At 47.2% G+C, this 22,176-nt stretch overlaps 2 protein-coding genes across 7 annotated transcripts in view; both read left to right on the top strand.

The window, feature by feature from the left end:
* LOC144510171 (ectonucleoside triphosphate diphosphohydrolase 4-like) overlaps nt 1-3,854 on the top strand; it is a 41,521-nt gene extending 37,667 nt beyond the window's left edge. For all 6 annotated transcript variants that reach the window (XM_078239608.1, XM_078239602.1, XM_078239607.1 and 3 more), the window contains one exon: nt 2,941-3,854. In XM_078239608.1, coding sequence (XP_078095734.1) covers nt 2,941-3,151 — 211 coding nt within the window. In that variant the 3' untranslated portion in view covers nt 3,152-3,854. The remainder of the gene's footprint in view (nt 1-2,940) is intronic.
* An 11,169-nt stretch (nt 3,855-15,023) lies between these two features.
* LOC144510169 (lysyl oxidase homolog 2-like) overlaps nt 15,024-22,176 on the top strand; it is a 109,691-nt gene continuing 102,538 nt past the window's right edge. Inside the window, exon 1 of the mRNA XM_078239600.1 lies at nt 15,024-15,124. The gene's annotated coding sequence lies outside the window, so the exon portion shown is untranslated. The remainder of the gene's footprint in view (nt 15,125-22,176) is intronic.

A 22,176-nucleotide genomic window follows, 5' to 3' on the forward strand; every position in this document is an offset into this window, starting at 1 on the left:
AAGCCTGCTTGCATTCACTCTATACCCATCAAAATCTTATACACCTCTATCAAATCTCCCCTCAATCTTCTACGCTCCAGGGAATAAAGTCCCAACCTATTCAATCTCTCTCTGTAACTCAGCTTCTCAAGTCCCGGCAACATCCTTGTGAACATTCTCTGCACTCTTTCAATCTTATTTACATCCTTCCTGTAACTAGGTGACCAAAACTGTACACAATACTCCAAATTCGGCCTCACCAATGCCTTATATAACCTTGTAAGAAGTTTAACAACACCAGGTTAAATCCACATCATTATATAACCTTACCATAACACTCCAACTTTTATACTCGATACTTCGATTTATAAAGGCCAATGTACCAAAGGCACTCTTTACGACCCTATCCACCTGTGACGTCACTTTTAGGGAATTCTGTACCTGTATTCCCAGATCCCTCTGTTCAATTGCACTCTTCAGAGTCCTACCATTTACCCTGTACGTTCTTCTTTGGTTTGTCCTTCCAAAGTGCAATATCTCACACTTGTCTGCGTTAAATTCCATTTGCCATTTTTCAGCCCATTTTTCTAGTTGGTCCAAATCCCTCTGCAAGCTTTGAAAACCTTCCTCACTGTCCAGTACACCTCCAATCTTTGTATCATCAGCAAACTTGCTGATCCAATTGACCACATTATCATCCAGATCATTGATGTAGATGACAAACAACAATGGACCCAACACCGATCCCTGCGGCACACCACTAGTCACAGGCCTCCACTCAGAGAAGCAATCCTCCACAACCACTCTCTGGCTTCTTCCATTGAGCCAGTGTCTTATCCAATTTACTACCTCCCCATGTATACCTAGCGACTGAACCTTCCTAACTAACCTCCCTTGTCAAAGGCCTTGCTGAAATCCAGGTAGACAACATCCACCACCTTCCCTTCATCCACTTTCCTGGTAACCTCCTCGAAAAACTCTAATAGATTGGTCAAACATGACCTACCACGCACAAAGCCATGTTGACTCTCCCTAATAAGTCCCTGTCTATCCAAATATTTGTAGATCCTATCCCTTATCACACCTTCCAATAACTTGCCCACCACCGACGTCAAACTTACTGGCCGATAATTTCCCGGATTTCTTATCCTAAGACTATGACCTCTCGTCCGAGAATGCCCCACAAGAGGAAACATCCGCTCCACGTTTACTTTATCCATACCTTTTATCATCTTGTAAACCTCAATTCGATCTCCCCTCATTCTTCTAAATTCCAGAGAGTATCGGCCTGAACTGTTCAATCGACAAACCCCTCATCCTGGGAATCAATCTAGTGAACCTCCTCTGAACTGCCTCCAATGCCACCACATATATCCTCAAATACGGGGACCAAAACCTTGCACAATACTCCAGGTGCGGCCTCACCAGTGCCTTGTATAGTTGCAGCAATACTTCCTCACCTTTATATTCTATACCTTTAGCTCTAAATGCCCACATTCACTTTCTTTATTACCTGCTGTACCTGCATGCTAGTTTCCTGTGACTCATGAACAAGGACACCCAGATCCCTCTGCACTGGAGCACCCCGAAGTCTCTCCCCATTTAGATAATCAGTCGCCTTCCCATTTTTCCGACCAAAATGCACAACCTCACACTTACCCACGTTAAACTCCATCTGCCACATTTTGGCCCACTCTCCTAACCTATCTATATCCATTTGTAAGGTTCTTATTTCCTCATTGCAACTTACTGTCCTGCCTATTTTTGTGTCATCTGCAAACTTGGCTACAGAGCCTTCTATCCCCGTATCCAAGTTGTTAATATTGATTGTAAATAGCTGGAGTCCAAGGACTTCCTGTCATCCAGAAAAAAAATCCACTTATCCCAACTCTGTCTTCTGTCTATCAGCCAGTCACCTGTCCAAACTAATAAATTACCCCTAATCCCATGTGATCTAACCTTGTGAATTAACCTTTTATGTGGCACCTTATCAAATGCCTTCCGGAAGTCCAGTTACACAACATCTACAGGATCCCCATTATCTACTTTGCTTGTTACATCTTCGAAGAACTCTATCAAACTCTATCTTAAATCCATGCTGACTCTGATGGATAGCGTTTTGACTTTCCAAATGTCCTGATATTGCTTCTTTGATAATTGATTCTAACACTTTCCCAACAATTGATGTTAATCTAAAAATGGCCTGTAATTTCCCACATTTTGTCTTCCTTCCTTTTTGAATAAGGGCGTTACATTCAGCATTTTTCCAATTCACTGGACCCTTTCCCGTGGTAAGAAGTCTCACAACACCAGGTTAAAGTTCAACAGGTTTATTTGGTAGCACAAGCTTTTGGAGCGCTGCTCCTTCATCAGGTGAGTGGGAGTTGTGTTCACAAACAGGGCATATACAGACACAAACTCAATTTACAAGATAATGGTCATTATGTTTGTGAACACAACTCCTCACTCACCTGAAGAAGGAGCAAGACTCCGAAAGCTCGTGCTGCCAAATATACCTGTTGGACTTTAACCTGGTGTTGTAAGACTTCTTACTGTGCTTACCACAGTCCAACGCCGGCACCTCCACATCATCCCTTTCCCGTGTCCAGGGAATTTTGGAATATTATAACCAATGGATCCACTATCTCTGCCGCCATTTCCTTTAACATCCTAGGATGTAGGCCATCAGGCCCAGGGGACTTGTCTGCCCTCAATGCCAATAGTGTGCTGAGTGCCATTTCCCTATCGATGTTGATTGTTCTAAGTTCTACCCTTTCTAATACCTCTGACTTTCCTGCTGCTTTCGGAATGGAATTAGTGTCTTCCACTGTGAAAACTGAGGCAAAGTATTGATTTAGCATCTCTGCCATTTCAGTGTTCCCTACTATTAACTCTCTGGCTTCATCTTCCAAGGGACCAACATTCACCTTCTCACTCTTGATTCCCTTTGACACCCGACAGGGACATGCAACAGGACAACTTCAAGGGAAACCACGCACACTGGAGGGGCTTCTCCTTCGTCTACAACCATTATTTATTTTTCGGCTGTTTCCTGGTTGTCCTCCTCTCCATCCTCCTTTACCTGCTGCGCCTGAGGCGGATCCACCGGAGAATGCCGCACAACCTGTGGATGGGCGAAGGCGGGCTGCCGCAGATGCCAGAAGTTGCCTGACGGCCGGCGATCAGGGGTGCCAGATGGTAGCAGGGTTGAGCCAGGAAGGGGAGGGGGGGGGGTGGGGTGGGTGGGTGGGGGAAGATCTGGGAGCGTGTTTGTCCACGAGGTGCGGAAAGGCCAGCTCTGGAATTTTTCTAGTAACTAACAGGAAAGGGCTGGAAACGCGTGGCGGATGTGCGGGGGAAAGAGCTGGAGATGCAGCGTCGGGTCTGCTCACCCTCCAAGGGTGTTTGGCTGCTCTTATCCGCGCGCTGACAGACCTTGCTGTACACTTGGCACTGCTTCTTGCAGGAGCACAGTTAGGGGCAGAGTGGCCAAGCTACAAGACATGATTATCTTCGAGAAGGTGCGCCAGGAACCTCCCCAGTTCCCTTTTTAATGATATCAAAAAAGAAAATAAGTGCAATCATCCAGGTTTGTGATGTTGAGTAGCAGTGTTTTCTGTCTGGCTTCATGCTTCATGCAGGGAACCTCCTCCTGTTGCTCTGAGTGACTGCAAGGCCAGCGGGTCACAGGTGACAAACGTGAGCCCACTGGAAATGCATCGTCGTACGATAGCTGCTATAAAAAACAGATTTTACCAACTCCATTATATTTATTTATACCTGCAGTAAATAGACATGAAGTCAGTGCATTTGTTATGTCGGAATCAATGAGATGACTGACCACATCACAAACAATAAATCTATTTATAAAATGCTACTTTCTTCAGCGTTGTGTTGTTACCAGGACTGGAATTAACTGAACGGCTTCTGTGGAACTCCATTCGTTCACTCGACGCCGGTACACAAGTTGAATATTCTCTTCCCTCACCCAGGCCGCTAACTGGAATCGAGCCCATCTCCTTCCTGCCTCAGCTACAGTTCTCATCCTTGTTTTCAAATCCTTCCACCCCCTTGTTCCTCCTTTATCTGCAATTCCCCCATCCAACCCCAGAACCCTCTTTGGAAGTCTCGGCGTTCCCCTAATTCCGACTTCCTGAGCATTCCAGGTTTGAAGCCATGATTGGCCTGGGTGCCTGTTGGGTCCATTCATTCCATAAGACCACAAGACCTCACAGCAGAATTAGGCCACTCGGCCCATCGAGTCTGCTCCGCCATTCAATCATGGCTGATAGTTTTCTCATTCCCGTTCTCCTGCCTTTTCCCCATAACCCCTGATCCCCTTATTAATCAAGAGCCTGTCTATCTCTGTCCTAAAGACACTCAATGACCTGGCCTCCACAACCCTCTGCGGCAAAGAGTTCCACAGATTCACCACTCTCTGGCTGAAGAAATTCCTCCTCATCTCTGATTTAAAGGATCGTCCCTTTAGTCTGAGGTTGTGCCCTCTGGTTCTAGTTTTTCCAACTCGTGGAAACATCCTCTCCACGTCCACTCTATCCAGGCCTCGCAGTATCCTGTAAGTTTCAATAAAATCCCCCCTCATCCTTCTAAATTCCAACGAGTACAGACCCAGAGTCCTCAACCGTTCCTCATACGACAAGCTGTTCATTCCAGGGATCATTCTTGTGAACCTCCTCTGGACCCTTTCCAAGGCCGGCACATCCTTCCTTAGATATGGGGCCCAAAACTGCTCACAATACTCCAAATGGGGTCTGACCAGAGCCTTATACAGCCTCAGAAATACATCCCTGCTCTTGTATTCTAGCCCTTTCGACATGAATGCTAACATTGCATTTGCCTTCCTAACTGCCGATTGTTAACCTGAAGAGAATCTTGAACAATGACTCCCAAGTCCCTTTGTGTTTCTGATTTCCTAAGCATTTCCCCATTTAGAAAGTAGTCTGTGCCTCCATTCCTCCTTCCAAAGTGCATTAGCTCACACTTTTCCACATTGTATTCCATCTGCCACTTCTTTACCCACCCTCCTAACCTGTCCAAGTCCTTCTGCAGCCCCCCCTGCTTCCTCAATACTACCTGTCCTCTCTACATATCTTTGTATCATCTGCAAACTGAGCAACGGTGCCTTCAGTTCCTTCCTCCAAATCGTTAATGTATATTGTGAAAAGTTGTGGTCCCAGCACCGACCCCTGAGGCACACCACTAGTCACCGGCTGCCATCCTGAGAAAGACCCCTTTATCCCCACTCTCTGCCTTCTGCCAGTTTGTTTGACGAGATGAGAGGATAGTACTGATGTCAATTTTAAAATGGTTTGCTTTTATTGAACAGAACTTTAAACATTATTAACATGACCGAAACAAGAAAAGCTAACTTGGAGACTGGCTTTTACAGCCAGCCCCTGTACTGAACTTGAACGCACTGAACAGATCTCGAAAACACACACTAAAATCCAAACTATATTTCAACCCTTATCTTGTTATTGGAAATGTTTTTCACAGTCTGTCTCCAACTTCGAGAAACAATCCTTGCAGCTGTTGTTGTTTGCCTGCATTGTGTACCCTTCAGGAATGCAGTCAATTTTTAGCTCACCTTTTAGCCTTCTGATTCTACATGTGGTCAAGTTAGCAGAGCTCGTTGCGTAGGCAGAAATATCTTAAAATGAAGTCTTTGCATAGACTGGAGCAAACAGGGCTAAGCATACACAGGATCTCGCAGTGCCATGCTCTGAACTTCCCTCCCGAAATCTCTCCGCCTCCTTACCTCTCTCCCCTCGAGAACACCTTTCAAAACCTCGATCTTTGACTCCAACCTTTGGTCACCTGTCCTCGTACTATCTGTTGCTTGGTGTTGAATTTTGTTTGAGAATGCTCCAATGTGTCCTGATGATAAAGGTGCATTATAAATACAAGATTCTGGATGGTTAGCTATTCCCGTTCTGGTGTCTGGATCCATGGGGGCCTCCTCGTTCCCTGATGGAGCCTGTCGGATTTATTTTTCACCGTTTTGAATATTCCCATTATAACTCCTCTCCTCTCACACTGGGAGAACAAGTAACTAGCTCCAGAATTCCCCATGCCAACACAGCAGCAATCTGATCATTGCAGGAATAGGGGAAGGCCATTGAGTCCTTCAAGCCTAATCTTCCACTTAATTACAGCATGGCCGAGCTGTATCTTAACTCCATCTTCTCACTGGGTGTCACCTCCTACAGCCCAAATCCATGTATGATGGTAAATGCATTTACATGTTACCTATCAGGCAAGGATGAACAAGCTGGGGGTTCTATTCTCAAGTCAGGAGAATACTGAGAGAGAGTGACCTGGTACAAGCTGACCTGGGCGACACAGTGGTTAGCACGGCTGCCTCACAGCGCTAGGGACCAGGGTTCAATTCCTTGGGTCACTGTCTGTGTGGAGTTTGCACGTTCTCCCCGTGGCTGCATGGGTTTCTTTCAGGTGCTCTGGTTTCCTCCCACACTCCAAAGATGTGCAGGTTAGGTTAATTGGCCATGATAAAGTGTCCCGGGATGTGTATGTTAGAGGAATTAGCAGGGTAAATATATGGGGTTTCGAGGATAGGGTCTGGGTGGGATTGTGGTCGGTGCAGACTCGATGGGCTGAATGGCCTCCTCCTGCACTGTAGGGATTCTATGAAGCTTTTAAGATGATTAAACATTTCATTGTTGGAGGAGATGTTTCCAGTGGCCGGGAGTTCCAGCTTAGGGGCCAGTGCTCCCTGGAAACTGGCCAGACGCAATGTTCACATGACTATGGTCATCTAAAAGGACTAGGAGACAACACAAGTCCACGTAGCATACGGTAGAGGCCATTATGGGTGACCAATAAATCCAAGAAGAACTTGAGGAGGAACTTCTTTACCCAGAGAATGGAACCACACTCACAAGGAGCAATTGGAATGGATCACATTTTGGGTGAAGTTAAATATTCGAGCGAGTAAGGAAGAACAGGATAAGTGGATAAAATGAGATGAAGTAGAGTGTGGGGTGGCATGTGTGGAGCACGAATGCTAACACAGACCAGATGGGCCAAATGGCCAATTTTGGAGCTGTAAACTTGTATCCCAAAGTCAGTGCTGTCCACTCTTGCAGAGGTCACCTCTGGCTGTACCCAGGATTGGGAGTCCAGACAGCAATATTCCTAGAAGAACAGGAGGAGCAACAGATACATGGGAACACCACCAGTTGTAAGCTCCTCTTCCAAGCCACTCACTACCCTGACTTGGAAATATATCGCCGTTCCTTCATTGTCGCTGGGTCAAAGTCCTGGAGCTCTCTCCCTAACAGCACTGTGGGTATATCTACATCACTGCAGCGTGTTCGAGAAGGCAGCTCATCACCACCTTCTGAGGGGGCAGTTAGGGATGGGTAATAAATGCTGGTCTGCCAGCGACAGCCATATTGCGCAACGGAAATAGAATAGGTCTTTGGAAGTGAAGGTCTGGAGTTGGAGGATTTTTAGGAATTTTCCAGACCTCGAGGGAATTGGGATGTTAATCAAGAGGAAATTGGGAACAGACAGCTGGAAGCAGCCTTGAGGCATTAGAAAGAAAGAAACCCTACAGTGCAGAAAGAGGCCATTCGGCCCATCGAGTCTGCACCGACCACAACCCCACCCAGGCCCTACCTCCATATCCCTTCACATTTACCCACAAGCCCCTCTAAGCTACACATCTCAGGACACTAAGGGGCAATTTTAGCATAGCCAATCAATCTAACCCACACATCTTTGGACTGTGGGAGGAAACCGGAGCACCCGGAGGAAACCCACGCAGGCACGAGGAGAATGTGCAAACTCCACACAGACAGTGACCCAAGCCGGGAATCGAACCCAGGTCCCTGGAGCTGTGAAGCAACAGTGCTAACCACTGTGCTAACGTGCCGCCCATTATTCCCTGTACCAGCACAGTGGGTTAGCACTGCTACCTCACAGCGCCAGAGAACCGGGTTCGATTCCCAGCTTGGGTCACTGTCTGTGCGGAGTCTGCACGTTCTCCCTGTGTCTGCGTGGGTTTCCTCCGGGTGCTTCGGTTTCCTCCCTCAGTGTGCCCGAACAGGCGCCGGAGTGTGGCGACTAGGGGATTTTCACAGTAACTTCTGAAGTAGGCCATTTTCCAAAGCCATATTTTTATTATCTCATCAATATTCACCTCATTAAACATATTCATTTATTGGACTGATTGGCACCATTCATAACGTGCCCACAATGCAGAGGGGAACACCCGAATAGACATTCGTTTAAATCCCCCTCTGCACAGCTGAGAAACCTTTAATTCAAGTTTGATGGAAGATCCTTATTCTGCCCAGCAACAGCACGAAGCTCTGCACAGCTGAGAGACCTTTAATTTCAAAGCCGACAAAAGATCCTTCTTCTGCCCAGCAACAGCACAGAGCTGCATTTTAAACCGGCCCTTGGCCAGAAGATCGGGATATCTGCGAGTCAAGACCTGGGAGTGGGATATATGGCACAACTGTACTGTAAATAAAATATTATGGGAATAAAATGGCCAAGGCAGGCAAAGAAACTTAATAAACCAGGATAAAAAGAATAAAAGATTAGATTAAATCCCCCTACACACAGCAGGACAAAATGACATTAACACCTAATCTCGTAAGCATAGAATACAGACACAAATCATCAGAGGTCGATATTTAGATAAGGGGACACATCGAGAGGATAATGGGAAACACATTAAAACACCGGGGCAAGAACAGGCAGCCCCATTAACACGGACACACACCATACAGATGCAAATTGACAAAGTCTACCAGGGAACTTCCTGACCAGATAGGCCACTTTTTAGGTATTGTAAAAATGTATGAGCAAATGTTCCCGCTCGAATTTGGATTCCTATAAATATCCAGAGCAAATGTGTAACTGTTGAGATCAACGTGGCCAAGCCACTGTTTCTGAGCTGGTTACGGGGGTCTCCCTGGGATCCCAGTAATTGTACAATAAAGAAAAACGCTTTGAACCTTGCCTTGCGACTCGACCTCCTTGAATGCACTGGTACAAGGGATTTTTCCCTACAACACTTCACTGCAGTGTTAATGTAAGCCTACTTGTTACACTAATAAATAATTAGCTCCATAATGGCAGCGTAGGATTTAATAGCCCAGGGAGGGGATCAGATCCTGTTGCTTTGATCACTAGGCTCAGTTACAAGCTGCTGCTTATCTGTTGATGCTTATTGACTTGGTCTGAACTGGCTGTGAGATCCCTGAGATCCATTAGTAACTCCGGGCAGGCGGGCACGAGGAATACAAGAAGCATGACAGTGCCCTTAAACACTGGCACCTTAAGATGCAGCAGTTGGGTGACTGATCACCTCTTGGCCCCCTCCGGGGATTTTAAGACCATGTTTCGCAGGCATCCTTCAGGGGTGTTAATATTGAATTCCTGCAGTGCATGAGGAGATCATTCAGCCCATCGAATCAGCACTGACACTCTGAAAGAGTATCTTACCCAGGCACCACCACCAACCCTGTAACCCCGCACATTTACCATGGCTAATCCACTTTGGGACACGAAGGGGCAATTTATCATGGCCAATGATAACACCCTCTGTTGCCTGAGAATTTTTCTCTTCCTTCTTCCCACTGTACATCCCGCTGCCTCCTTCCATTCCCCCAGTTCTCCAGGTCTCTCAAGAAAAGAGGATACTGAGAGATGACCCGGTAAAGATCTTCAAAACTCAAGATATTGAGAAGACAACTCCATTTCCTGAGGAGACCAGAAACGTGGGCGTAAATATCAGACAGTCACCCAATGGGGAATTCGGAAGAAATTTATTCATCTATTTATTTATTGATCACAAGTAAGGCTTACATTAACACTGCAATGAAGTTACTGTGAAAATCCCCTAGTCGCCACACTCCGGCGCCTGTTTGGGTACACTGAGGGAGAATTTAGCATGGCCAATCCACCTAACCAGCACGTCTTTAGACTGTGGGAGGAAGCCGGAGCACCCGGAGGAAACCCACGCAGAGACGGGGAGAATGTGCAGATTCCGCTTGGACAGTGACCCAAGGCTGGATTGGAACTGTACCTTGGTGTTGAACTTGCCTCCGATCCTGTGAGGCATGTTTAAAGTTGATATATCAATGTACACTTTTAGCTAATCAGAACATTCACAAGTTTATGTGCTTGCATTTTACTGAGGGACACAGATAGCAGTCAGTTGCTCATTGCTATGTCTACGCTTGTGGATAAATGTGAACAATCCCACAGGAATTATTTCCATTAAGAGTTTTCCCAATGCGTTGGCCAATATTTATCATGATCTGGAGATGCCGGCGCTGGACTAGGGTAAACACAGTCAGAAGTCTCCCAACACCAGGTTAAAGTCCAACAGGTTTATTTGGTAGCAAAAGCCACTCGCTTTCAGAGCGCTGCCCCTTCATCAGGTGAGTGGGAATTCTGTTCGCAAACAGGGCATATATAGACACAAACTCAATTTACAAAATGATGGTTGGAATGTGAGTCTTCACAGGTAATCAAGTCTTAAAGGTACAGACAATGTGAGTGGAGAGAGGGTTAAGCACAGGTTAAAGAGATGTGTATTGTCTCCAGCCAGGACAGTTAGTGAGATTTTGCAAGCCCAGGCAAGGCGTGGGGGTTACAGATAGTGTGACATGAACCCAAGATCCGGGTTGAAGCCATCCTCATGTGTGCGGAACTTGGCTATCAGTCTCTGCTCAGCGACTCTGCGTTGTGTGTCGTGAAGGCCGCTTTGGAGAACGCTTACCCGAAGGTCAGAGGCCGAATGCCCGTGACCGCTGAAGTGAACAGTCTTGCCTGGTGATTGTCGAGCGGTGTTCATTCATCCGTTGTCGCAGCGTCTGCATAGTTTCCCCAATGTATCATGTCTCGGGACATCCTTTCCTGCAGCGTATCAGGTAGACAACGTTGGCCGAGTTGCAAGAGTATGTACCATGTACCTGGTGGATGGTGTTCTCACATGAGATGATGGCATCTGTGTTGATGATCCAGCACGTCTTGCAGAGGTTGCTGTGGCAGGGTTGTGTGGTGTCGTGGTCACTGTTCTCCTGAAGGCTGGGTAGTTTGCTGCGGACAATGGTCTGTTTGAGGTTGTGCGGTTGTTTGAAGGCAAGAAGTGGGGGTGTGGGGATGGTCTTGGCGAGATGTTCGTCTTCATCAATGACATGTTGAAGGCTCCGGAGAAGATGTCGTAGCTCCCATAAACAGCACTGTAATAATGACCAGATAATCTGATTGAGTGATGTTGATTCTCAAGACAGCAGACAAGGCCTGGGTTTGATGTCTTACCTGAAGAACAGCACCCCTGAGAACGCAGCATTCCCTGGGTGCGAGCACTGTGAGTGTCAGTCTGCATTTGTGTGTTTTTAGTGTCAGCTATGAGGGTTAAATTATTGCTGCCTGCTGTTGCAAACAGATGATCTTGAAAAGCAATCTGAATCTGTCCACTTTTGCTCTCCTTGCTTGAGGAAGGACGTGGTGGCAGTGGAGACAGTTCAGAGAAGATTTACCAGATTGATTCCAAGGATGAAAGGGCTGTTGTATTAGGAGCAGGGGCAGCAGGGAAGAAGCTGTTCTTGAGTCGGTTGGTACGTGACCTCAGACTTTTGTATCTTTTTCCCGACGGAAGAAGGTAGAAGAGAGAATGTCCGGGGTGCATGGGGTCCTTAATTATGCTGGCTGCTTTTCCGAGGCAGCGGGAAGTGTAGACAGAGTCAATGGATGGGAGGCTGGTTTGTGTGATGGATTGGGCTACATTCACGACCCTTTTGTAGTTCCTTGCGGTCTTGGGCAGAGCAGGAGCCATACCAAGCTGTGATACAACCAGAAAGAACGCTTTCTGTGGTGCATCTGTAAAAGTTGGTGAGAGTCGTAGCTGAGATGCCAAATTTCCTTAGTCTTCTGAGAAAGTAGAGGCGTTGGTGAGCTTTCTTAACTATAGTGTCGGCATGGGGGGACCAGGACAGGTTGTTGGTGATCTGGACACCTAAGATCTTGAAGCTCTCAACCATTTCCACTTTGTCCCCATTGATGTAGAAAGTGATATAGAAAGGGGCATTTCCTCCTCTACGCTTCCTGAAGTCGTTCCTCATCCTGTCAGCTTGGATCTGGTTTGATCAAGCCCAAGATGGGATGTCTATCCTGTCTTATCAGCTTGGATCTGGTTTGTCCCTCGTGCGGGGAGTCTGATTGGACTTAATTGGCTTTTCTGATGAGGAATAAAATATCAAAATAACAGCCATGTTCAATGGTGATTATCGCTCAGGCGTTGCTGTGCACATTCTAGTCATCATTTTTCCAACATTGCAACACCTTGACAAATGCCTCAAGGTGAAGCAGTTGGGACATCCTGCATCCATGCACATTGAGTGTCGCAAACAGTTGAGCTGCACTCCTCCATAGGTGACACAAGAGGGCACCCTTTCACCATTATCCACACTGCCACCGGCTTGGTCAGATGTTTACGGGGACATGCTGAGAACTCACCGCTGGAAGTGGAGTGGAGGGAGGGCCACACAGGCCAGCTTCATCATCCAATCCCTACAGTGAAGAAGGAGGCCATTCGGCCCATCGAGTCTGCTCCGACCACAATCCCACCCAGGCCCTACCCCCATAACCCCATGTATTTACCCTGCTAACCCCCCCGACACTAAGGGGCAATTTAGCACGGCCAATCAACTTAATCTGCAGATCTTTGGACTGTGGGAGGAAACCCACGCAGACACGGGGAGAACGTGCAGACTCCACACAAGAGAAAAGAAAGCTGGGAGGGGAGTTGAGAGCGATATTCAAGATCCTGAGGGGAATGGACAGGATAAAGAGAGAGAAAATCATCAAGAACTAAACATGGAAACTAGAAGCAGGAGGAGGCCATTCGGCCCTTCGAGCCTGCTCCGCCATTCATAATGATCATGGCTGATCATCGAATTCAATATCCTGATCCCCCCCCTTCCCCCCCATATCCCTTCATCCCTTTAGCCACAAGAGCTATTTCTAATTTCTTCCTGAAATCACACAATGTTTTGGCCTGAACTACTTTCTGTGGGAGTGAATTCCACACATTCACCACCCTCTGGGTGAAGAAATCTCTCCTCACCTCAGTCCGAACCCTGATCCTCAAGCTATGACCCCGAGTTCTGGGCTTCCCCACCCTGTCTAATCCTGTCAAAATTTTATAAGTTAGAAACATAGAGGATAGGAGCAGGAGGAGGCCATTCGGCCCTTCGAGCCTGCTCCGCCATTCATTACGATCATTGCTTATTGTCCAACTCAACAGCCTAATCCTGCTTTTTCCCCATAATCTTTGATCCCATTCCATAAGGCCATAAGGCATAGGAGCAGAATTAGGCCACTCGGCCCATCGAGTCTGCTCCGTCATTCAATCGTGGCTGATATTTTTCTCATCCCCATTCTCCTGCCTTTTCCCCATAACCCCTGATCCCCTTATTAATCAAGAACCTATCTATCTCTGTCTTAAAGACACTCGATGACCTGACCTCCACAGCCTTCTGCGGCAAAGAGTTCCACAGATTCACCACTCTCTGGTTGAGGAAATTCCTCCTCATCTCTGTTTTAAAGGATCGTCCGTTTAGCCGGAGGTTGTGCCCCCTGGTTCTAGTTTTTCCTACTAGCGGAAACATCCTCTCCACGTCCACTCTATCCAGGCCTCGCAGTACCCTGTAAGTTTCAATAAGATCCCCCCATCATCCTTCTCAACTCCAACGAGTACAGATCCAGAGTCCTCAACCATTCCTCATACGACAAGCTCTTCATTCCAGGGATCATTCTTGTGAACCTCCTCTGGACCCTTTCCAAGGCCAGCACATCCTTCCTTAGATATGGGGCCCAAAACTGCTCACAATACTCCAAATGGAGTCTGGCCAGAGCCTTATACAGTCTCAGAAGTCCATCCCTGAACTTGTATTCTAGATTCACCCCAAGTGCTCTATCCAGTCGCCTCTTGAATACATTCAATGTTTTGGCATCAACTACTTCCTGCGGTAATGAATTCCACAAGTTTAAAAACTAGCGAGCAGAGATTGAAAATAATGGGCAAAAGGAATAGAAGTAATGTGAGGAAAATATTTTTTCACCCAGAGGGTGGTTGGAGTATGGAATGAGCTTCCTGAGAGGGTGATGGAGGCATTATTCCAAAGAGAATTGGATTGCTGTGCGAATGTGCAAGGTTACGGGGATGCACAGTGAGGTTGGGGGTGGCACGGTGGCACAATGGTTAACACTGCTGTCTGACAGCACCAGAGACCCGGGTTCAATTCCTGGCTTGGGTCACTGCCTGTGTGGAGTTTGCACATTCTCCCCAATGTCTGTGTGTGTTTCCTCCGGGTGCTCCGGTTTCCTCCCACACTCCGAAGATGTGCGGGTTAGGTTGATTGGCTGTGCCAGATTGCCCCTTAGTGTCAGGGGGTTAGTAAGGTAAGTAAGTAGGGTTAAGGGGATAGGACCTGGGTCGGATTGTGGTCGGTGCAGACTCGATGGGCCGAATGGCCTCCTTCTGCACTGTAGGGATTCCATGATAAGGCAGGGGAATGGGACCGAGTAGAATGCTCTTTCTGAGAAACAGTGTAGACTCGATGGACAGAATGGCCTCCTTCTGCGCTGTAACGATCCTGTGATTTTGTTTTCCAATTTGTGCCGCGGAACCCTTCCCATCTTCCTGAGAGAGCAGACACGGCTGTGCTTTCAGGTGCCGTGCACGCCTCTGACAATGCGGCACTCCCTCACCAACGCAGTGGAGGGCCGGGGGGGGAGGTTGGTATTTGAACCTGGAAGCTTCTAATGTGAGGGATGAGGGTGGTTAAAGTGAACAGTTGTCCATCAATGGGCCACAAGCCCAGACTAACCGGCCGTCTACCTCGCCGCGTTTGCGTGCGATCCTACTGCGTGCCAGTTGGCTGCCCGCCTGTGCAGCAGTAAAAGTGGACCACTGGACGCGGGGGTCAACTTGCGGTCACAGGAGGCGCGACATAACTCCCAGTGCTTTCTTCCTCAGAGCAGGCAAGCGGCCAAGGGAATGAGGCACAAGAGAAGGGAGGAAGAATTCGCAAGAGCTGAAGGGCCAGAAAACTGGAGTTGCTGGGGAGAAGAGTGTGTAAGTTTAGACACAGCAGCCACGTGCTCCAAGCTCTCTGACAGTCACTGGCATGTTGAGGCTGAATAATTAGCGTGTGGTCACCACGCATGTTTTCATTAAGGCAGTTTTTGTGTGGGTTTTCTCTCTCTCTCTGCTCAGCAGGGATATTTTATTTTCAGTTCGAAATCAGTTCTTGGCTCAGTGGGAAGTTGGACATTGGTCAAGTCGAACAATTCTTTTGCAGTTTGATGAACCTGCTTTGAAATGGTTCCAAGCTGGCTGTCATCTCTCTCTCTGTATCTCTTTAATGTGCATTTTTCAGTACTCTGCCTTCGTGTTTGTGTTGGCTGCGCTGTGACCAATTGGTCGGTAATTCTGCTACGTGACAATATCCATGCTTCAGCACTGCATCTGGCTATCCCATTTCCCTCTTCGTGGCCAGTTCCTGCAGAGTTGTTCATGGCCACCTTTCATCTCTTCCCATCTCCCAAAGCACCTCGCAGCCACTGCCGTCATTTTGTGTCAATTCCTAGAATCCCGACAGTGCAGAAGGAGACCATTCGGCCCATCGAACCTGCACCGACCGCAGTCCCACCCAGGCCCCATTCCCGTAACCCCACACCTTTACCCTGCCCAATCCCCCTGACACTAAGGGTCAATCTAACATGGCCAATCCACCTAACCCCGCACATCTTTGGAGTGTGGGAGGAAACCGGAGGAAAGCCACGCAGACACACGGGGAGAACGTGCAAACTCCGCACAGACAGCGACCCAAGCCGTGAATTGAACCCGGGTCCCTGGCGCTGTGAGGCAGCTGTGCTAACCCATTGTGCCACCGTGCCGCCCAAAGGCCATTGACTGAGAAATGAGGGGAGTGTAGGAGGGGCCTGGTCTTTCATGCCAGGCAGTGCGCATCCGACTGTGAGTTATTCACGGGATTGGGGGGGGGGGGTGTCACTAGCTCAGCCAGCATTTATTACCCATGCCCAATTGCCCCTCGAGAAGGTGGTGGTGAGCCACCTTCTTGAACTGCTGCAGTCCATGTGGTGTAGGTACAACCCACAGTGTTGTGTAGACGGAGAAAGAACGACTACGACAATAATTTTAATAACAATAATGGCAATCTCAGTTTTAAAGGGCTATTCTGGCTAAGAGTTAAGCATGCTAGGATTCTCAATCAAATTATAATTAAAACCAGATGCAGGGTCGTAAAGTTGCTGTGAGCCATGACCTAGCTTGGGAACTGTGACCTGAAACTTCCTGCGTCGACCAAATATGGGAAGTTGTTTACGCTGAGTTAGGCCTGATGGCACCGAGTTTTATGGGCTTTATAGAACATAGAACATAGAACAGTACAGCACAGAACAGGCCCTTCGGCCCACGATGTTGTGCCGAGTTTTATCTGAAACCAAGATCAAGCTATCCCACTCCCTATCATCCTGGTGTGCTCCATGTGCCTATCCAGTAACTGCTTAAATGTTCCTAAAGTGTCCGACTCCACTATCACTGCAGGCAGTCCATTCCACACCCCAACCACTCTCTGCGTAAAGAACCTACCTCTGATATCCTTCCTGTATCTCTCACCACGAACCCTATAGTTATGCCCCCTTGTAATAGCTCCATCCACCCGAGGAAATAGTCTTTGAACGTTCACTCTATCTATCCCCTTCATCATTTTATAAACCTCTATTAAGTCTCCCCTCAGCCTCCTCCGCTCCAGAGAGAACAGCCCTAGCTCCCTCAACCTTTCCTCATAAGACCTACCCTCCAAACCAGGCAGCATCCTGGTAAATCTCTTCTGCACTCTTTCCAGCGCTTCCACATCCTTCTTATAGTGAGGTGACCAGAACTGCACACAATGTGAGCTACATGCTATCTGAACCAAGCATAATGGAGTCGTCAATAAGTAATTTCAGTGGCCGAGCAATGTGATCGGTTTCCTGTTACACTATTGGCTGGGTGCCAGAGAATCCTCCGGAAAATTGAAACAATTTGGAGATAAAAGACATGTGCAGTCTTTAGTCTGTGGCAATACCTCCAGAGATCAACCCTAGCAAGGAGAAGTGTGCCCTGAAGACATCTTCAGAGATCATGAGGATAGATTCTATATTGGGAACGGGCTTGGCCATTTTGTTCTAACCGGGTAGTATCTATTTTCAGTTAAATAATTAGAGTTAATGTTCAGTCGAAGAGTTTAAGTGTTGCAACTGTTTTAAGTTTGAGTTGGTACCCAAAGTGTTAAATAAAGGAAGATTGTTAAGAGAATTAAAAGTCCATTTCTGTCGTAGTTGATCACATGGAACAAAAATGTTTGAGAGTTTGAGTTAGGAGCCGAAAAATAACTGTTGGGGAGGAAGTTCCAGCGACAGTCAAGGATTTTGACCCAGCGACAGTCAAGGAACAGTGATAGTGGTGAGTGGCTGAGAGAGGAACTTGGAGGCAGGGATGTTCCCGTGGATCTGTTACCCTTTTCCTCCTAGGTAGTTGAGGCTGTGGATTTGGAAGGTGCAGCCAAAAGGAATGTGACAGCTTGCTATTTTTCTCACATTCTGCTGAGATTTTTCTCCAAAAAGCCCCCTCCCCCCCTACCCCCACAACCCCCCGTGAAAATCAGCCGCTTGTTGTGGAGGGGGCAGGACGCTGACAGATCAATGTGGGTTTGGGAGCAGGGGAGGTGGGTGGCATGGGAAGTGCCTCCAGGAATACTGAATGGAACCTCTCATTGTTTGGGACGGAGATTGCAAAGGGAATTTGGGGATTCTGATGTTCAATGGGGAAGGGAGAGAGAGAGGATGTTTCCACTCACGACAATGTCATGGAGGTATATAAATCCGATCAGGAATTCAGGAGAAACACCTTTACCCAGAGCGAGAGGTGAGCATGGGGGACTCACTATCTCAGGGAGTGGTGGAGGCAAAGGGGAAGCTACATGATCAAATGAGGGGGAAAGGAAGACACAGATATGTTGAGATATTAGGTTGGGAGAGTTCAGGAGGATACAGGAATCCTAGTCAGCAGTAGCAGCAATGTTAGCCTCGCTGTTGACTCATTCCAATGACTTTCTTCGACTGATTCTTGTCTTTCAGAGGCTGAGATCTGAATGGGTGAGGATGTTGAGTGTCTGAATCCATTGGATGTGCTGTCAACGGGACAGCTATGGAGGTGGACAATGCCTCGCTACATCACAGTGCAGTGATGGACTTTGCCCAGCACAACATGAAGTGTACCTCCTTACTGCGGCTGAATGGGGACGGCTGGTCTCTCCCACTCCAGCTTCTGTCAATAAAACCCACCTCCTCCAGAGTGGGCGAAAGCAAGTGTTCTGAGTCTTCAGGATGTGGCCAAGAAGACATGGAAACATGGAAACTAGAAGCAGGAGAAGGCCATTCGGCCCTTCAAGCCTGCTCCGCCATTCATTTTGATCAGGGTTGATCATCGAATTCAATATCCTGACCCCCTCCCTCTCCCCCCCCCACCTCGCCCCCTCCCCCCACCCGCCCCCGCTTCTCCCATATCCCTTAAACCCTTTAGCCCCAAGAGCTATATCTAATTTTATCTTGAAATCACACAGCGTTTTGGCCTCAACTACTTTCGGTGGTCGTGAATTCCACACATTCACCGCCCTCTGAAATTTCTCCTCACCTCAGTCATAAAATGTTTACCCCTTATCCTCAAACTATCACCCCCTAGTTCTGGACTCCCCCCACCATCGGGAACATTCTTTCTGAATCTACCCTGTCTAACCCTGTTAGAATTTTATAAGTTTCTATGAGATCCCCTCTCACTCTTCTAAATTCCACTGAATATAATCCAAACTGATTTAGTTTCTCCTCATATGACAGATCTGCCATCCTAGGAATTAGCCTGGTAAACCTTTGCTGTACTCCCTCTATAGCAAGGACATCCTTCCTCAGATAAGGACACCAAAACTGCACACAAGTGTGGCCTCACCAACACCCTATACAATTGCAACAAAACATCCCTATCCCTATACTCAAATCCTCTCGCTATGAAGGCCAAGATACCACTTGCCTTCTTTACTGCCTGCTGTATCGAGAGTCATAGAGTCATAGAGGTTTACAGCATGGAAACAGGCCCTTCAGCCCAACTTGTCCATGCCGCCCTTTTTTTAAACCCCTAAGCTCGTGCCAATTGCCCGCATATGGCCCATATCCCTCTATACCCATCTTACTCATGTAACAGTCTAAACGCTTTTTAAAAGACAAAATTGTACCCGTCTCTACTACTACCTCTGGCAGCTCATTCCAGACACTCACCACCCTCTGTGGGAAAAAATTGCCCCTCTGGACCCTTTTGTATCTCTCCCCTCTCACCTTAAACTTATGCCTCTAGTTTTAGACTCCCCTACCTTTGGGAAAAGATATTGACTATCTAGCTGATCTGTGCCCCTCATTATTTTATAGACCTCTATAAGATCACCCCTCAGCCTCCTACGCTCCAGAGGAAAAATGTCCCAGTCTATCCAGCCTCTCCTTATAACTCAACCATCAAGTCCCGGTAGCATCCGAGTAAATCTTTTCTGTACTCTTTCTAGTTTAATAATATCCTTTCTATAATAGGGTGACCAGAACTGTACACAGTATTCCAAGTGTGGCCTTACCAATGTCTTGTCCAACTTCAACAAGACGTCCCAACTCCTGTATTCAATGTTCTGACCAATGAAACTAAGCATGCTGAATGCCTTCTTCACCACTCTGTCCACCTGTGACTCCACTTTCAAGGAGCTATGAACATGTACCCCTAGATCTCTTTGTTCTGTAACTCTCCCCAACGCCCTATCATTAACTGAGTAAGTCCTGCCCTGGTTCAATCTACCAAAATGCATCACCTCGCATTTATCTAAATTAAACTCCATCTGCCATTCGTCAGCCCACTGGCCCAATTGATCAGGATCCCATTACAATCCGAGATAACCTTCTTCACTGACCATTATGCCACCAATCTTGGTGTCGTTTGCAAACTTACTAATCATGCCTCCTATATTCTCATCCAAATAATTAATATAAATGACAAACAACAGTGGACCCAGCACTGATCCCTGAGGCACACCGCTGGTCACAGGCTCCAGTTTGAAAAGTAACCCTCTACAACCACCCTCTGGCTTCTGTCATCAAGCCAATTTTATATCCATTTAGCTACCTCACCCTGGATCCTGTGAGATTTAACTTTATGCAACAACCTACCATGCGGTACCTTGTCAAAGGCCTTGCTAAAGTCCATGTAGACAACATCAACTGCACTGCCCTCATCTACCTTCTTGGTTACCCCTTCAAAAAACTCAAATTTGTGAGACATGATTTTCCACTCACAAAGCCATGCTGACTGTCCCTAATCAATCCTTGCATCTCTAAATGCCTGTAGATCCTGTCTCTCAAAATACCTTCCAACAACTTACCCACCACCGGCCTTTAGTTCTCAGGCTTTTCCCTGCAGCCCTTTTTAAACAAAGGCACAACATTTGCCACCCTCCAATCTTTAAGTACCTCACCTGTGACTATCGATTATTCAAATATCTCGGCTCGGGGACCCGCAATTTCCTCCCTAGCCTCCCACAATGTGCTGGGATATATTTCATCAGGTCCCGGGGATTTATCTACCTTGATGCGTTTTAAAACTTCCAGCACCTCCTTCTCTGTAACATGAACACTCCTCAAGACATCACTATTTATTTCCCCAAGTTCTCTAACATCCATGCTTTTCTCAACAGTAAATACTGATGAGAAATATTCATTTAGGATCTCACCCATCTCTTGTGGATCCGCACATAGATGATCTTGTTGATCCTTAAGAGGCCCTACTCTCTCCCTCGTTACTCTTTTGGCCTTTATGTATTTGTAGAAGCTCTTTGGATTCTCCTTTGCCTTATCTGCCAAAACAACCTTGTGTCCCCTTTTTGCCCTTCTGATTTCTCTCTTACTCTACTCCGACACCCCCTATACTCTTCAAGGGATTCACTTAATCCCAGCTGGCTATGCATGTCATGTGCCTCCTTCTTCTTCTTGACAAGGGCCTCAATATCCCGAGTCATCCAGGGTTCCCTACTTCTACCATCCAGGGTTCCCTACTTCTACCAGCCTTGCCCTTCACTCGAAGAGGAATGTGCTTACCCTGAACCCTGAAACCTGTGTGCTTTTTCAGATGTTCAACTAGTTATCAAGGTGCAAGCTGTGAATATCTAGGACAAGGCAGTGTTCTCAATGGCCTGTGTGGTGGAGTTATACAACGCAGTCGCACAACTATAACATAACACAAAGTCTCACTACCTCTGAACGTCCTGGTCAATGAGGTACGTGTTAGATACAGGGACTGTTATGCACAGGAAAGTTTTACTCAGCAAGCTCCCATCAAATGGTCGGTTTAAGTACCTTGGTTGGGGGATAAACCTTGGATCTTTTATATGTATAGGGGGAGGTGATGGTTTAGTGGTATTATCGCTAGACTATTAATCCAGAAACTCAGCTAATGTTCTGGGGACCCAGGTTCGAATCCCGCCAAGGCAGATGGTGAAAATTGAATTCAATTTAAAAAGTCTGGAGTTAAGAATAAACTGCTGACCATGCAACCATTGTCGATTGTCGGAAAAACCCATCCGGTTCACTAATAATCTTTAGGGTGCGCAATCTGCTGTCCTTACCCAGTCTGGCCTACATGTGACTCCCAGAGCCACAGCAATGTGGTTGACTCTCAACTGCCCTCTGTACAAGGGCAACTAGGAATGGGCAATGAGTGCTGGCCTAGCCAATGACACCCATGTCCCACGAATGAATAAAAAAAAAGATAGGTTGGGATCTCATCAGAAGGATGTCTGTGCCGTGCTCCCTCAGCGCCAGCCTAGACTGCCGAGCGGGGCTCGAACCTACAGTCTTCAGGCTCCGTGTCAGTGCGTTCCCCAGTGTTTCCAGTCGTATTGCTAATCTTGGGATTGAGGACAGTTGAGTTATGGCAAGCCAGTTTCTCCTTGGAAACACCAGCGTCTCTGACCTTGCCAGTTCAAAGTGGAAAATGTGAAGCCACATTAATTCTAAAGTGCAAAACAAGCGTAGAGCCAA

Source organism: Mustelus asterias, chromosome 22, assembly GCF_964213995.1.
Source record: "Mustelus asterias chromosome 22, sMusAst1.hap1.1, whole genome shotgun sequence".
Taxonomy (NCBI): Eukaryota; Metazoa; Chordata; class Chondrichthyes; order Carcharhiniformes; family Triakidae; genus Mustelus; species Mustelus asterias.